General features: G+C 37.9%; 2 protein-coding genes across 2 annotated transcripts in view; one reads left to right on the top strand and one right to left on the bottom strand.

The window, feature by feature from the left end:
* Positions 1–3,467, bottom strand: part of slc36a1 (solute carrier family 36 member 1) — a 39,951-nt gene extending 36,484 nt beyond the window's left edge. Inside the window, exons 1-2 of the mRNA XM_008420844.3 lie at positions 3,286–3,467; positions 95–232 (exon numbers count right to left, since the gene is read on the bottom strand). Of these exons, the coding sequence (XP_008419066.1) occupies positions 95–131 (37 nt within the window). The 5' untranslated portion in view covers positions 132–232; positions 3,286–3,467. The remainder of the gene's footprint in view (positions 1–94; positions 233–3,285) is intronic.
* A 659-nt stretch (positions 3,468–4,126) lies between these two features.
* Positions 4,127–7,530, top strand: atox1 (antioxidant 1 copper chaperone). Its single transcript, XM_008420842.3, has 4 exons — positions 4,127–4,289; positions 4,960–5,035; positions 6,349–6,499; positions 6,696–7,530. Exons 1-3 carry the CDS (start codon positions 4,284–4,286, stop codon positions 6,471–6,473), a joined length of 207 nt encoding a protein of 68 aa, XP_008419064.1. The 5' UTR covers positions 4,127–4,283; the 3' UTR covers positions 6,474–6,499; positions 6,696–7,530.
* The last annotated feature ends 10,651 nt before the right edge of the window (positions 7,531–18,181 follow it).

Here is an 18,181-nt window from a genome sequence, read left to right as displayed (position 1 = left end):
ATCTGTCTGCGACCAAGTTCATTCTGTCTCCTACTGCAACAACAAAAAGAATATTTCACTTTCCAAGTTATGATATTGATTACATATTCCCTACCGTCTGCTCTGCCATCCACGTCGCTTGATGCCATCATGGTGGGTCGGGTGGCACTCGCGGGTGAACGGGTGTCGTTTCTCCCAGCCTCACGGATCCCGACGCAGCAAGGGTAAACGGCTCAGCATCGACAGCTTCTAACTGTGAAAACATGGCGATGATTAGATGCAGCAACTCCAGGAAAACACGAAGTAGTTCCAGCGCAAAAGCAGATTGTGTAAAATATTGCATTAATAACTGCATCTTAGATAAAATGCAAAAACAGTGGAGAAAGTATAAAAGTCCTACTTTTCCAAAGTCTATAAAATGCTAAAATTATTTACCATGAATTAAAAGAACTGCTTAATAATTACAACAAAGTTTCTGACAATTTGCTGACTTCTTCCTGTCAGAACTGAACATGTAAACAGAACGTGAGTGTGGACCTCACGTGCTTCTTTATGCTGTCGTCAGAATGCTGAGCTCAGCATCTGACCTGACCATGACGGTCCTTATTCTATATTTGAATGTTCCTGTGGAGAAAAAACTTGATGACTGAACAGAATGTGTCTGGAACAGAACAGACTCAATATATACTGCTCAAAAAAATAAAGGGAACACTTAAACAACACAATATAACTCCAAGTAAATCAAACTTCTGTGAAATCAAACTGTCCACTTAGGAAGCAACACTGATTGACCCGACGAGCGTCCCCGTTGTCAATCAGTGTTGCTTCCTAAGTGGACAGTTTGATTTCACAGAAGTTTGATTTACTTGGAGTTATATTGTGTTGTTTAAGTGTTCCCTTTATTTTTTTGAGCAGTGTATGTAAACAGAACATGAAAGGGGAAAAAAAACACCTGCACAGTAAATTACAACCTTTCACTATTTTTCTTGAAGCAGAGAAAAACAGTGAAATGCTAAGGAGGTATTGATATCGGTAAATATAACACAAATTAACAAAGAAGTGATTTAAATATTCTACTGTTGTACTAAATTTCAATTATTTTTCATCTGCAGGTAAAATCTAAATAACCTGCACTTTTCCAGTTATCAAAGCACAATGAAAATATAAATATTCTGTGTTTTAGCATATTTTATGCTAAACTTTATTTTTTCTTTTTTGAATGGAAACGAAGCTTGCACCTGTTCAAGCAGGTCTAATATTTCTCACATTCTGGCCCAAATAGCAAGGAAAAATACCCGCCTACCAGGCACCAATTGCATTGAACTTTATCTGATCCACTGAAATGGAGCGCTAATCTCTAAGTGCCTCTCCCATCTTTAAAGCTCCTGCAGTCACTATCAGGGAGCTTCCAGGCCAAATAAACCCAGATGTTATGCAAGACGAGCATAATGGATGGAAATTCAAACAGATCCCGTTTGGCATCTGCTGTGTGATTAAACAGGACTTTGTTTGAACATTTTGCTGTGCACCTGTCTGTTTATAGCTGCAAAAAACGACAAAAGCCAAAAGGTTTAGGAAACAACCTGTTTGCATATTTAGTGAGCAGAACCGTTAAGAAATCAGGAACAAACAGGAATTTTTAAACCACAACTTCCTGTGTAACAAAGCAGTATTTTCTAAGCTAAAGTCTAATATGGGAGTTCTTAAGTGCAACTATACTGCAACTTTTACATGCATCCCTTCTCCAACACACACATTAAACGAATGGCTGGTTAAAAGAGCTGAAGAACCTGCTGGTGAGGGAATTCAGTCACTTTGTGCTGGAAATAAGATGCAGTTAAAGTTGCAGAATAGTAACTGCCGAGGACTCTGGTGTGGCAAGACTGTGTGTGCATGACAGGATGTATAAAAACAGTCCAGCATGAAAGAAAAATAAAATTACAAATTCCAGGGAGATGGAAATGTAGCGTTGAAACCTTTTTTATTTTTAAATGATTGTATTGATTTTAGAAGATTCCATAACCCAGGTTACAAGGGAAATACCATCAAATTGTTAATGAATGATAAAACAAATCTATGTCTTTATCTTCTCTATGTAGGCATTTCTCTTTAAAAACAATATACTGAAATTTTAAAAAGCAGCAGTTTCCAACCCCTACAATATTGCTTGTTCTTGATTACAAAAACAATTTTAGTTCCTGCTTACAAGAGCTAAATTTGTAAAAGCTAGTATGCTTTTCTGATTGCAAAAAACTGTGGATTAAGTGGAAACTAAAAGAAGTGGTGGCAGAATCATGCTGTGTGGATGACATCCATTACTCGTGTTAAGGCAATGTTTGAAAAACTCCATTTGGGAAGCTAAACGCAGTATGTCTGCTACTTAGCACATTGCTTATTCTACATTTATGATTAGAAAATAGAAATGACTAAATGGTATACATAACATTATAAAAATTATAAAATTGATTAAATCATCAATGTTAAAGTGTTTTAGTAATAGGAATTGCTGTTTTTATTTTATAATAACAGTGATTTAATCATGTTGGACATTTTAATGTTGTTTAACGTTTTCCATGATACAGATTATTTTTATTGAAGATCATCCTGCTTTCAGAAAGTCACACCAGATCATGAGGCACGTACCTTGCGCTGGTGGATGTGTGCCTTAATCCTCGCAACAAGGGTGAAAACATTGATCTTTGCTGTCAAATTTCTCAAAATAAAAAGAGAAACTATATCCCAGTCTTAAATCAGATAACTGTTTAACCCTGATAAACTGTTTCAGATAACCCTGTCAGATTAGGGTGCGGCCAAACCACAGAAACTTTGTTTAAGACTTGATTTCCAGTTGGAAGCATTTTCAAGTGAGAGTCGTTCTCCTTTCATGAGAGCAAGCAGATTTACAAGCTGCAGACCGTATGCAGATTAACACGGTAATCCTATCAATATTGCCGGTAATCTTTGGCCAGGAAGACGTGCAAGTTGTCAAAGCGGACATAAAGCTGATAACCGGGAAAACGATCAAGTGAATCGTGTTTTGAGACAACGAACTGCTCTGGGCTAAAGGTACCGGCCGGGATAATTCAAAGCTAGGAAGTCGCCAGGGTGGGATGTTCACTTAAATATAAGATACACTGAATTCAGCTTCAGACGTTGTCACTTAATAAAACATCAAGAATGTAGAGTAAAGAGGGACTAAACTGGTGTACCGCAATCAGATCGCGTTAGCCAACTTTAGCTGAAGGTTTCGATGCCATCTTTGTGTTCGTAAACAGCAGCTCGGGTCATCATAACACACCAGCTTACCTTAATGATATATCTCGGCCTCCGTCCCTCTGCTTTCCTGCTTCAGCCTTTATCTGGATGACCTGACCGCATGAGCTCCTACGCTCCTATCACTGTTGAAAAAGAGCGCTGGCCGAGGTGCTGCACACAGATTGAGACCTAAAACTCGGTTCTGATCAGCAAACCAGCGGTGAGGTCACATGACACGAGTCCCCGGCCGACGCAAACCGACTACGTTCGACGTTCTGTTTCTCCCGTAAAATAAGGACGTTTTCGGTTTTTTATCAGTCATGCATGTGGGGGAAACGAAAATTATAACTATACTATTAGCAGATTTTGGCACTACTAGCTAAATAAATAAATGTTACAGAGTTTTGCACTGCTTTCATAATGTTTTTTTGTTGTTGTTTTTTATTATTGTAATATAATTTACAAAGCTTTTATTTTGAAAAACAAAAGCGGTTAGGATCAGCGCCATAGAGAGACACGGTTAGGATGATATGGTCAGTGAGAATTTAAAAACAATTTTCGGGCGAACCATTAACCCAAAGTGTCTAAAAGAAATAGGAGTTTAAGACCCTGATACAAGTTTTTAGAATTTTGCTCAGAAATGTTGGACAAATATTTATTTCTTTTATATAGCTGAATGGCTTCCGTAAAGTTTTTCAAAATAAAATGAAAACTTGGCAAACCGAAAGTGTATAGCTTTACGTCTTATTGTTTTATTTAATTTAACATGTTTTGCTTGAACTTCATATGCCAATACGTAATATGCCAACATACATTTAATTTTTTTATAAGCAAACCAAAATTCTTCAGAGTACATTGTCTTTTATTACTTTACACCCTTTCAATACCGGATATCCTGTTATGCTGCTATACTTAGCTTGAAAGTGGTCAATCAGGCAGGTAGTATCCTTTTTTTTAGGTTCATGTAGTCTTTGGCGACATTTCCAAGTTGATAAAAACCAAAAACCCGGAGTTGGTCAGCTCGCTAAGTGCGACAGGTCACTGACAATATGACTGTGAGTTACTTTTAAGTAATTTCAGCTTGTTCCTGGGCTTTAGTACGTGGCAAATGCTTTTAGTTTAGCCATCAACAAATTTAAGACTCCATACTTCCCTCAGCTGGGCCGTTATTAGTCACGGGTTATGTAACAGTCACTCTTTTAAAATAATAAGCCAGTTCGTTTAGCATGAAGAATGTTTAAGAATTGCCGTCATCACAACAGATGATATTCTGGGTTGTAGTTGATTTATATAAAGGGGAACAGGGTTGCTACAATGTCTAGGAATTTTGGGATTTAGCTGTAAATATGTTTATGTCAGGACTTGAAAACATTTGTATTTTTAGGCTTTGTTCTATTTTGCGTTGCTTCCTTGAGGAATGTCAGATTTTTCTCCCTCCAATTAGATAACTTTTAGTCTCCTTTCTTATAAAATGGTAACCATTTTTGTAATTAATCATTAACCTTTTTTTAAAGAACCACAAATGTACTTCTCAACAAATTAGAACAAAATCAAAGAGTCAATATAATCCCTAAGTTCAAATGTACTTCAAATTTCCTTAACCTTTTGCTGAAAATTGCTACATTTCAATCATCTTAGATTGTTTTCTCAGACTTTATTGCAGTAGTTTTCTGTTCATCATGAAATTCTAAATTTACAGCTAAATAAATTCTCTGTCTGTCACAGAAGCACGAGTTTGAGGTGGACATGAACTGTGAAGGATGCTCTGGAGCCGTTACTAGAATCCTCAACAAGCTTGGAGGTAAGACCGACACATCTCTGTCATCTTCTGTTCCACTTTCATTTCTGGTTTCACTGAAAGCACTGGCAAAGCTTCACCTCTTATTCCTCATGATTGTTTTGTGGCACTCTTCCACTGCACAAAATGAACACGTTTACAAATAATATCAATGTTAAAAATGTGCAGGAAGTTTGTGTTTTACAGGAAATGAAAAGGAAGATAAAAAACTGATAACATAAAAAGACACAGAACTGGTTACAATAAAAGAAGAAACAAAAAAGACAGAGAAAAGACAAAGCATTATTTCTGAACAGGGAATAGAGAAGAAAGTGTTAGGGATATGTTCTATGATTTACTTGTGTGAAAATAGAATTGCAATGGTTAGGCAGGATAACAATGATCAATGGACTAGTCAAAGTTTGGACTTAAATCTTAATTAAACGTTGTAGCATTAATCACAAGCCATTCATGCTTGAAAACTCTGCAATTAAAAATGATTCTGCAGACCAGATTGTGCCAAAGTTCCTTCATAGCAACATTAAAGATTCATTGAAAGTTGTTGCTCTCTTATGCTATATAATTTTTTTTTTCTTATTTATTTTGTACAAATTAATTTTCACTTTGTCGTTAAACTGGATTTTTTTTTTTTGGTAAGGTTTTTTTGTCATAATATCCATATTTTGCTGATCATGACAGATTTGTAAAAGCAATAAAATGGTAAAACATCCATTATTGTGAATAATTCTTAGAAAAGCAAAACTTTTAATTGTCCCACATTGGGGAAATTCAGGCATACCCATGGTAAAGTACGTTTTAAAAGCACCGTGTGTCTAGATACTGAATTATATTTAGTTTTATGACAACTTGCAGTTCTGTGCAAACAAGTCCTAATTTGAGTTTTGTGAGAAGGTAATTCATATCGATGCAAGCGGGTCCTTAACACTGCATGCTGGGGACAGATCAAGAAATGCTTACAGGCAGCTTGTATCGCTTCCACTCGTGACTTCTTTGCTCCGAGTGTTGACTCAGCCGCTCGGTCACCTGATGCTGGAGAGCTTGTTTGTTTCACTTTTATTTGACTTGGTCATTAAATTGTTTAGAAGCCAAATTTCAGTTCCCTTTTTCTATTTTGTTCCAGTCCCACATGCTAAGCAGTGACTTTTCAACAAGATAAAAGAAAATCTATTCTTCAAATCCTCCTTCACAGTCATGTCAAAGAGGGCTGAAAAATCTTTCACTCATATTAGAAAGAGAAGCAGATATAAAGAGGAATTTCTGTTTGTCTCCAGTCAGTTTGAACAAACATTGTTTCTACTTCTGTTTTCGCCTCTCAGATGTTAAGTTTGAGATCGACCTGCCCAACAAGCTGGTTTGGATCGAGTCGGACAAGGATGTGGAAGTTCTCACGGAGACGCTGAAGAAATGTGGAAAGGAAGTCAAGTACAACGGCACTAAATGAAGGCGTCTGCTTCATATGTTTAACAGGTGACACTGTGCTGACAATAGAGTTAAAAGTCCATGTTCATGTTAATGATTTCTGTAAAGACCTTTAGCTTTTTCTTGGTGTATTTGTGAATTAAAACATAGTCTGAAAAAAATCTGCATACATTTAATGATTCTGAAACTGTTTTAACTGTATTCATTACTTAAAAGTGAAATGTTGAATTATGTTTTGTTTTAGGAAACCCTGCTGCTGCAAAGTAAAAAATTAAGCTAGACTTGAAGTTAATTACCAGGAGACCCCAAAGGTGGCACGCCTCATCAACCCATGTGCTTGGAAAAGATCTGGGAGCCAAACTCTCTCAGATTGAGGCCCCTCGTTTCAAGATGACATTTGACAAATCACTCTTGGTGGATGATGTTATCATGGATTTAGGTTTGGAAAACAGAAAAAAAACCTTCTAATGTCTGTCCTGGATTGACAGATTATTGGATGGTTTTGTGGTGGCATAAAATGTAGTATTTGAAATCCTGTTTGTTGTTCAATTTGCTATAATTTCTGCGTTGTGTTTTGGGCCTTAGTGCAAAAGCCAGAGTGGGACGCCCCCTGCAGTTTGGATGACTTTCAGTTGAAGCGTAAAGAGTGTCTGTTACTGTCTGTGGTGAACATCTTCTTAAACCTGCAAAACGATCCTGTTAGTCTTCCTTCAGAGCAGTTCAAGAACATTCCCTGTATCCGTTTCAATAAAATGAACTGTTCCCCCTTTTGCTTTTACATTGACTCAGTATTATTGACAGCAAATGTTATCCGACACTACTTCATGGACAATATCTATAGTTATAATTTGGGGTGTAAAGATAACCATGTTTTAAGGACTACCATGTTTTTACACTACAAATCATCAGACATCACATAAATCATAATTATGTAGATTTGATAACAGGCATATGTGTATTTTTACATATAGTTTGCTCTGGGTTTTATTTATGTTGCCACCTTCCTTCTCCTGGCATAAATTTGATTCTCAGAATGTCTTATTCACGCACAACTGAAATAAAATCAATTATGTGTCAAACCTGTCCGCATATTTTATTGGATCAATGCTAACCGCTATTCTCAGGCTTTTTCAGGACAGACATGTTGCCATTTACATACAGTTTGACTTGTTATAATTGTGTAATCTTTCATTATGTTTCCACTGAACCATACTTGGCAGGTTTCTTATTAAAACACTGTGAAATGAGCAATAAGACCATAAAGCTACAAACTAGATCCACTTTTTTTTCTGTTTCATTGAAATGAGAGATTTCATTTTCAGCTAATGTTAGAAATATTTTTGTCATACTGTAGTATGTGGTAAAGATATGAGATATGATGAGGTTTATGTTAGTCACTGTTGGTTCCAAGGTGAGAACAAAAAGGAGGAAATAGATAAATGCAGAATGTGTTGGAGATAAAAGTTCAATGTGACTAAACCCTCAGAAGGCAGTGAATTAGTCATTCATCTCAATTTGCATTTATTGGCCGCTGGTGATGGTCATATTTCTTTATGAGCTGAGCTTAATAAACCTCTCCTAACACAACCTGCAGGAGACGTTTATCAAGCTAAGGTGTCAGCTTGAATCTACATTTCAACCACCAGGTAGCGCTGCGGGACAAATTCTCCAAGTGTTGGAAATGTTTTAATGAAAGAATGCCTCCCATTTAAAGCACATTAATTTGGAAGTTTATATGTGGAAGTTACAGTATCCTAAATTTAAAAAATAAGCTAGAGAATGGTTTAGATCCCACTACAAATATAGCAATTAATGTTCACAGTACCTTTTTCAGTGGGAGCCACTCAACATGAAATGATAATATAGAAGATCTAACCATGATGAATGGAGCAATCAAATCCAGATCCTTAATATCTGTTACCTCTGAGGGAACTGTCACCATAAAAGGTAACATTGGTACTGATAAAGGATTCAGCAGAAGAATAAAAGTCCAAATAAAGTGCAGCACTGCATGGTTCTGCTGTTTAAATAGATGATCACGCTGTCTGCACAGACAGCCAAGGAAAAGAACGGATTAGAGGGTGTAACCTTTAAGAAGCAAGAAAATATTGTTTTTTTATGTGTGCACCTGGCAGAGGTGGATTTATTCATGTTAGGACCAAGTTTTAAGACAAACAGAGGAGCCTCCCTCTCCGTCTCTTTGTCACTATTTTAGCCATTTTATTTTATTGAAAGCATTAATATTGCTTATCAGGACCTCTATCAGAAGTTTCTATAAAGTTAATTTAAGTTTATGGTTGTAATGTGGAAAAGTGAAAAATTCAAGGACAGATGTGGGGCATTTTTGTTTGGTTGGTTTTTGAAAGGATATTTAGTGTTTTAGACATATTAAGCTGCTTTATACCAAGCACATCTTGTAAGTATTTCACACACAATTAATGCTGAAATTAATAAATAAAGTCCATGCTGCACTTCTGTTCTTATAGCATCTGGGGGTCCCAGGCCTGCCATAGTTGAGTTTGCCACTTGATTCTGAGATGTCCCATCACTGGAGAAAAACATAAAGATAACCCATTAAATGCTTTTTGAACTATTATTTTCAGGTGATTTTAAATGACTGACCTAGTCCTGCTTGCTGTTTTACTTACAGGACTTTTTCTTTTTCTTTTTTTTTTGCTGAAGAAGAGCCTGATGACGTACTTATGGAAGCCATTGAGAAATTGTATGAAAAATGAATGATCATTTAAACAGGCCATCTACTGTTTACAGCCAATACAAAATGTTTTGCTGAGGCCTGACGTCTACAAACAGATAATCCTGTATAATTGACGCTTGCTCAGCCTTTGTGGAAATGTGGTGAACATGTTGAATCCTTTGTAGAGGCTGCAGTGGATGAAGAGTCCCTGGCTGGCCTCAGTCTGAACCAACCACTGAGGAGAACAGAGCTTCATTGTGTACAGCACAAACTCCACAGATAACAAGGTCGTCAGCACGTCACTGGGTTCCTCGTCTTACTCTCTTACGCACACAAATGTGGTGTCATTGTAATGCCTGTGGTAGCTTCTGATTTCCCAGGGAGAAGCTGTACCTTCAGCTTAAATATCTGAACGTCCTTGACGTCACTGAAACGTAAATTTTTCTGAATCTTGAGCAAGAGGTTCAAAACTAGAAGAGAAAAAAAGCTTCAGTTCACTTCACACGCAGTTTTAAATTGTTCCAACAGAAAACAAAAAGTTTAAAAACTGATGCTTTGAGCACAAAAATTGGCATGGACTCTGTTGAAGTTTGAAACTTCAGCAGAGGAGAAATTGCTAAAGAGTCGCTAACGTTTGTCAGTGACGTATTTAATGCATACGTCATATTGGGACAAGAAGTCCCAATATTGTATAATCAAATGAAATATAGAAAAATTTAAGGGGTAGTGACACTTTTGCAATGCACTGTACCTGTTCTAATGCTGATATTTTTGTATTTAGCACACACTACCCTCAGTTGACCAGTGGTGTAAGATTAAATCATGATATATGACTGCATATATGTGTCTCAGAGGTTGAGAAAAGGTGGCTCAGGGTGCAGTTCCAGCTGTCACATCCTGCCCTGCTTGCCAAAACCAACTCACCCATCACCAGAAGGTTACAGCCAGTCAGCGAAACGCGCAGCTTGATGGACAAGAGCAAACACTCAGTCGACTCTGCGGCTTTACGTCTTGGTGGGAGTCTCAGCTGTAGATCGCCTCACTGTTTGGTGGAACTTAATCATCCTGAGCTTGATGAAAGAAATTATTTATGGTTTAATATCTACTTCTTATTCATGGAGCTACCACCTTCTCTTTAGTTCAAAAGGCGAGATTTTTGAAAATACTTTGTCATCTAAATGAAGTTACCGTATTTTCCGCACTAGGCGCACGGGATTATAAGGCGCACCTTCAATTAATGGCCTATTTTAAAACGTATTTTCATATATAAGGCGCACGCTTCAGCTTGGGTTGCCAATTTGTTCCGTACTCTATTACACATCCACATTTGTAAAGAAGTGGTCCCGAGTACTTTATATAGTACTCGGGACATTGTTTCACTCACGGTGTTGGTGTTGCGATATTGTGCCCAACTGCTTTCTGGGTAACACAGACCAACCGACACGCTGCCGCTGCAGTCTCTGTCTCTCTTCCCCCGCCCCTCACCTCCCTGGCTTTAAATGTATTATCAAACTTTATTAACAAACCAGCGTTCTGACAACTATCCCAGTAAGCACTGCGCACTTCTTCTACGGGGAAAATGAAGTCGGCGGCTGTTTACCGTAGTTGCTAGATGTGTTGTGGCTCAATATTGGTCCATATATAAGGCGCACTGGATTATAAGGCGCACTGTCGGCTTTTGAGGAAATTGAAGGTTTTTAGGTGCGCCTTATAGTGCGGAAAATACGGTATTTTGTATTTGGTAGACTTATCGTTTATCTTTTCACCATAAACTGTTATAAATGAAGTATTGTCAGACTTTAATGTGCATTGTGTCCAGGCTATTATGTCTTGCTCATTCTTCTGCTATTTAGCAAAAATAAATAATTTTAATAATCAAACCTGACCTAAATAAGAAAAAGTCATTGTAATCACATATTTCAAACTTCAGTCCGTGATGACAGGCGACTGCAAAAGTTTAGATGTCTGACACACCTGAGTCAAATAATTATAATATTAAAAGTGTTTCTGTAGAATGTGACTGAAGTTCATGTTGACGATAATCTACACAATGTTGAGGGAATCCTAAAAACATCACAATGCCACATGGTATGTTTTCTTATCTTTCTTTTTGCTGCTTCATGCAGCTGTCTTGTTTTGACCTGTTTCAGATGCAGAGACTCCTTTGATTTGCATTCCAAAGATGAAAACCTTTTCCTAATCTGGAATCATCCATGAGAGCAGAGAAGAGGACGCAGACAATAACAGCTACATTACTAGAATTATGTCTGTCAAAATAACTCCTGAGATCATCATCAGCGAAATGTAAAATAAACACTTAAACAAAATCAATATGTAAAAGGGGAAAAAAAAGACCAATTTTGGAAGATAACATTTAAAGTTCATCTATTTTGAGAGTTTAAGGAGTCGTCTTATTTTTGCAGCTTTCCTTTGTTTTATTTATTCTGTTTTGCTTCAGATTTTGTTTTAGGGTTTTTTTTGCATACCAAGTCCTTCTCTCCTCATCCGTCTCTCTTTATTTGTGCGATCTATATGATCATTGGCTTCTAGTTGTAATTTTTTTATTTCCTAACATTTTTTATCTTTCATCTAGCCTTGGGGTTCCCCCGGAGGAGCTGGAAGAAGTGGCTGGGGAGAGGGAAGTCTGGGCCTCCCTTCTGAAGCTGCTGCCCCCGCGACCCGACCCCGGTTAAGCGGCAGAAAATGGATGGATGGATGGATGGATGGATGGATGGATGGATGGATGGATGGATGGATGGATGGATGGATGGATGGATGGATGGATGGATGGATGGATGGATGGATGGATGGATGGATGGATGGATGGATGGATGGATGGATGGATGGATGGATGGATGGATGGATCTTTTATCTGCTTAAAATGCTTGTTTCTGACCTCACTTCTGTCCTCCAGCCTGTTTTTGGGTTTTTCATAAAATGTAGGCAATGGCCCACCCACAATGTTTTCTTCTCTTGAAAGGATGTTTATCTTTTGGCTAATCACTGTAAACAAGGTGAAGGTGGAAAGTTCAGGTACGGTTTGATGATAAAAAAAAGGCACAGTTTGATGAATCCACCTGTAAAGAGACAAAAACCTTCTTTTATTCTGTTTTATGTAAGAATGTTTTGACTGCAGCTTAGTGCCCGGTTTAGATGCTATGTGTTGGACATGGACCCAAGAGTGAAATGGGATTTTCTTCTGCAATTTTTGTACATTTTCATCAATTATCAACATGTGAGAATCTAAAGAAATATGTTTGAATAATCTAAATTGTAAGGAACTGTTGGGATCCCAGGAGCTGTTTTGGTAGCTTGAGTTCAGTCTTTGATTTTTGTGAGTTTATTTTTCCATATTCTTTCATTAAATCTTCAAATTCACTGGCCGGCTCCATCTCCTTCATTTGGGTCCTACAACAACCATCTACTGATCATGAACAACAAACAAACCCTTGAAATGTTTTCATCTCACTTGGGTTACAGTATCACCAGAGAAGAAACATCATTTTAAAAACAAAACATCTCTGTAGGAAAAGCAATGGTTTCACATAACCTGTGACAGAGTTGGTTCTGTGACATGCATCTCACTCACTTTGGGTCTGACTACTCAACCAACAGGAGGAAACTACCAATTAAAATAGAAAAATACACAGTGAATGTATTCTACCAAGACTTAAAAGCAGAAAATGCCAGTGGATTGTAGTTGCAGATCCCTGAACTACAGGCAGAAAATGGATGTCCTGAGTGAGACACTGCAGTTCAACTGTCCTGAAAGCAGAATGAATATGAAATTCAAATGCATGTTGGCGGCTTGTTTTCATGATGTTTTCAGGCTTTTCTTAGATGTTGCTGATATTCAGATACTAAAATGCCTTTTATCAACTGCATCTTTCTGTTTCTTTCCCTCCTGCTGCTTTGTCTCATCTTTGTGTAACAAGTAATGACGATATGCGTTTTCATATCTGAGGTGAAATTTCAGTAATTCACAACCAAATCATTGCATGAATACAAAAATAAAACAGACTAAAAACATTCATAATCAAATATCAAATTTACTTTTATTTTAAAAATGCAGGATCATTCTGGACATATGCTTATAGTTTTGTTCTCTTCAGCATAAATGTTCAAATTTTAGAACAAAGCAAGAATCTAAACACAGCAAAGAACTTCAAAGCTATTTTTTAACCTCTCTTCAGACCCACTGGCTCCTAGAACGATTTGCCACTAAACAGAGTTGCAGCCCTTTTCTGTTTAATAGATGTTTTGCCTTCAGTCACTCTGAGCCTGTTTCTTCTATTTCCCTTCCTGCTGCTCTTGCTAAACAAACGCACACAGAAATAAAGTCATATGTTAATGCTCTGAGTATTTTTGCTCATAGGAACATTCCTTGAGGTGTAAATGACATGTTTGCTTCTCAGTGCCTCAGATCAGTTGCATGAAAACAAACTAAAAATGAATTTAACATAGAAAACCGCAAAAATGAAGCAGCTTTAGAAAAAAAATCTTCATGATTTCAAGCTTGCTATCCAAGTAGATATATTTACCATCCAGTAAGGAGTTTGTAAAAATGTTATTCAGTTTTATATTCTACACCTGAATGAAGTAGAGACACTGTGAAGATGAAATGTAGCGACGTGTTTTGTTTTCAAAGGAGGTCTGGGATTTAGACGTTCCTGAAAACAGTCTGTCAGAGCCGCCGCACTTCCACCTGATGGAAGGTTTCAGGCTGTAATTACACCAACACAGAGGACTCCACAAGAGGAGTCCACCACAGGTTTCCAGGATTTGTAACGGACGCCCACAGTCAGGTTTCCAGAATCATCCTCAGAGGATCAGTTAGATCACAGGGTGTGGCTAGAAGAACTGGTCAGCATGCTTCACATCATCAAAACCACAAAACGTGTTTATGTTCTGGATTGTAGGAGCAAAAAAATGCATACAGGCAAGAACATCTAGCACTGAATACATTTTCTCAATGTTTTGAACCACCGGATTGTTAAATTTCAAACAGGTAACAAATAAACTGCAATCATATGAATGCAAACAGAAATGTGTACAGTGTCCAGATATGAAGCTGCTGCGCAAACTACAGAAAAACACCAGATTTTAGTTTTCTAGTCTTCATAGATTACAAGAGCTCTGGCTGAAACATTACATAGCCTCAAAGTTTGCAACACAATGCTATCAGAAATGGTGTGGAGGCAAAAAGACAGATTTAAAGGATGAATTTCAGAGTAAAATGTAGTTGATGTATCAACCAAAGAGCTAAACCAATGCTGTGAAACCCATCTCTTTACTCTCTTTTTTACTAAAAATAGGATAAGCATCACACACTCTGTTTGGACACATAAATCAATTTAATAAATTACTTTTTTTTTAGTTTATAGAAAAGTCAAGCTTAAATTAAAAAAACTACATGATTTTGAGAAAACAAGCCTTGTGGCCTTGTGCCGCCATCGTCCAGACTTTCTCCTTCCTACAAACTGAAATCAATCAGCCAGTCAGCATCTGGATCTGGGTGGCAAAGACAGAAAATAAAGAAAAAAAAATCATCAGACATTTTCAGCAGATGTTCCCAGTATGATCTCCCTGCTTCATCTGGTCTTCATTTTTCTCTAATTCATTTTCACTTTAAACTCACTGACGTGGCGAAGGAGTGCCTTTTCCTGCCTAATTGTGCTTCATACAGTTGTCTGAGCTGTCTTTTGCCTTGTGGCCACATTGCACCTCTAATCTTACTGACTAAACTGCTGAGATGCACTTAATCAAACAGCAGCAGGCAAAAAATAAAGCATAATTGCAGCATTTTGCCAAATCTCTTGTTAAGCAGTCATGCGCAGCTGCCACGTTTACATGAGAGGGTGAGGAGATGGCAAAGGGAGCAGGGTGTGAGAGGAGAGAAGGGAGAATAAAAGGCAATCAGAAAAGATGGGAGGAGAGAAGAGAGTCATGTTCTAACAACACCTCCTCTCCATCAGCAGCTGGATTTCCAGGCAGAATGGAAAACGCCACGTTGCATTGCAGCTTTCACCCCCTCCCTCACTTCATCCCGTCATCCTACTTCCTGATCCTGCAGCTGTTCTTCACATCTGCACTGGTCTGGTCTGGTCTGTGGGAACAGACAGGAGCAGCCCACAAAACTCCAACAGAGGAAATCAAACCAACAAATAAAACCCCTGAGCTCAGAGTGAGAGTCAGGGGAGATGTGTGGCTGTCCTTTTCAGACAGGTATTTGAACATTATTTTAATAAAATAACTGAGATGTGGAGAACTAATTGTTCCATAGACGGTGAGTTTAATAATAACTCCCCAGAGGGCTAAAAGTCTTCACTGAGTCATATGATTCCCATAAACATAAGCCTTCAGAGGCTTTGAAACAGAAACATAAAGATTTGTAATGCAAAATTAGAAAGTTAGGGCATTTTAATAATTATGGTGCCCAGATTGTCTAAAACAGAAACCCTGTTTTTGACTGGGAATTTTTACCCGGAACCGAATGTGTCTTCATTACTGGTTCATATTCCCAAATGCAAACCTCAACTTTATGGTGCATAAAAATGCTTACAAAGACTTCAGACACTTTCAGACACTTTTCTAGGCTGGGAAACATGGATTGTGGATCAGTAATCCACGTCTTTCTGTGAAGAACTGGAACAACGAGGAAAAGTATCCAGACTTTGTCAGCAACTAGTCTGCAGGGTTAACTTTCCCATCTGTGACGGCAAAAAAGAGCAGAAGGGATATCAGAGTGGGACTGCACTTTCAAGAACATATTTCTCCATGCATTGTTCTGCTATGCAATGAAACATCACAATCTGTCCGCATTCCTAAGGCTTTTCTGGATGGCTAATCTAATGTGTTTGTAAACAGCTAAACAAAGCTGAAGTTTAGTTCAAAACATCTGAATTAAATGAAGGGTTCATTACCAAGCTTCTGCAGAAATTTATCACATGCTAAGGTGGTCATTTAACTCAGCCAGCCCAAAGCAGAAGAACATTGACAGGACTTTTGCACCAACGCAGGTTGGTTTCCAGACGTGTTTTAGAACCGATGTTGTGTGTTTCCACAGACAAATAGGTTTCACAGCATCGTCTGTGTGTGTTTTTTTTTTTTTTTTCATTATTTGTGACATTCTCTGTGGTCTGGTCACCAGCTGGCAAAAAAAAAAAAAGCCGGTCAACTGAACAAAGAAACAACAAAGAAACAACAAAGAAACGTAGCAGCAAAGAATGCACAATGGTGTGTTGAGGAACAGCTGATTTTATTTTGGGCCAACTGGAGGACAGGAAAGCAGAGACGTGATGACATTTGTCTCACTGTTACGTTGCAGTCAGAGCTGGCGTTCAGTTGGAAGGTGTGGGGATTATTAAATTAAAAGAAGCAACATTCACAGTTCGGCTAGCTCTTCCATCTTGTTTTTATGAAAACAAGTTCTATGAATGTTCATAGAGGTATTTCTGAGTCATAGAGTGAATATGTTAATGCTTATGGAAAACTCAATAGAAAAGCTTCATGACTGGTCTTGTGTCAGAGTTTAGGATTGGACCTCTAACCCCTCAGAGTGGAAACACAGACACGTCGCTAATGTGCCGGCATCCCAGGAGCGTCTTGAAATTAGACCAATACAAAGCTTTCGTACACCCCCTCCCCACTGGATGAGGACCCCACTGAGCTGTACCAAACAAAACAGAATCAAAAAGAACATGGATTTTTCTTTTCAGAGTCATGCCACCCACTAGGATTTAACCAGCTTCGACAAACAATGCAGATTTTCCACACACTCCTCGATGCTTGGTTGTCTAATATTCCTCTCTTATTCGCATCATGGTTTTACCTACTTGATGACAAATTCAGCTTGGATCATTTAGGTAACACTACTCACAACAACTGTCAATTCAAGGCATTTTATGAAAACAACAGATCCAGTTAGTATTGATGAAAGAGGAAGAATGGATGTGTCTTGACCAGCAATTCTTTAAGTCCGGTCTGCTTAGTTCAGAGGTCAGCAGCCTTTACAATCATTTACTGCAATTTTTACCCTCTGTGCTACAAAGTGAAATTTGTCTGCATCTGCAGAACCCACACAAACCTTCGAAGAAGATAACTTAAATTTTGTAAATATCTTTAAGAAATGGATTTTTAAATGATTGATTTTGTGGAACCAAATTTTTACCTCTACTTTTAAACTGAGTGTCTAATATTTTTATAAAGCAAAGAAAAAAACATGCATTTGTGTCCTTATAAAACAGGAAAACAGGAAAAAACAGTAAAGTAATTTCTTTTGGAAATTACTTGCAAAAATTATGCATTTATATTTATTTTTATATTTCATAAAACAACTGTTACAAATTGTGTTTTTTGGCGCCTGTAGCTAAAACACAGAAGAGTTTTATATTGTTCTTCCATTTTCTAAGCCCAATTTTCTTTAAAAGATTGCTGGTGCAGATCTCCAGCGGTCTTTGGGCAAGAAGCAGGGTTCAAACTGGGAGCCCATCACAGAGACACACAAATACACACACACACACACCTTCATGCCAAAGGACAGAGATGTGCCATCATCTGTTGGGGCAGCAGCATCTGAGTCAGGGAAAGCGAAGCAACCTGATGAAGAAGGCCGTTTCCAGCCTCGAGAGATGATGGTAAGAAAGGATTCTGTTAAATGACCATCATTGTGGACCAGCGGGAGCAACGTTTTCTTCAGACTGTTACACAACGACAGAGTGTCTTCAGTCAGAGGTTTTTCAGAACCGATGTGAGACAGACCTGTACCATCAGGAGCTAAAACTCTGAAGAAACTTGTGTGAGTAACAACAATATTTAATTTACCTTTCTATTTTTTTTGTTCATTGCAAATTCTCTCAATCTCAGTTGACAGAATGAAGTGAAAAACAGTGTTTAAGTCTCACCACTGATTCTCAGTTTTGTTAAGGTCTGAACTTTGACTGGGGCTTCTAACCTTGTCATTACAGCTTTGCTTTTAAGACTTTGGGAAACTTTATACCAATTCTCCTCAGTATTTAACTCCTTCCATCTGGCTA

This window comes from Poecilia reticulata, chromosome 10 (genome assembly GCF_904066995.2).
Source record: "Poecilia reticulata chromosome 10, P_reticulata-male-v2, whole genome shotgun sequence".
NCBI lineage: Eukaryota > Metazoa > Chordata > Actinopteri > Cyprinodontiformes > Poeciliidae > Poecilia > Poecilia reticulata.
The sequence above is the reverse complement of the archived record's forward strand: the minus strand, read 5'-3'. Positions and strand labels throughout refer to the sequence as shown.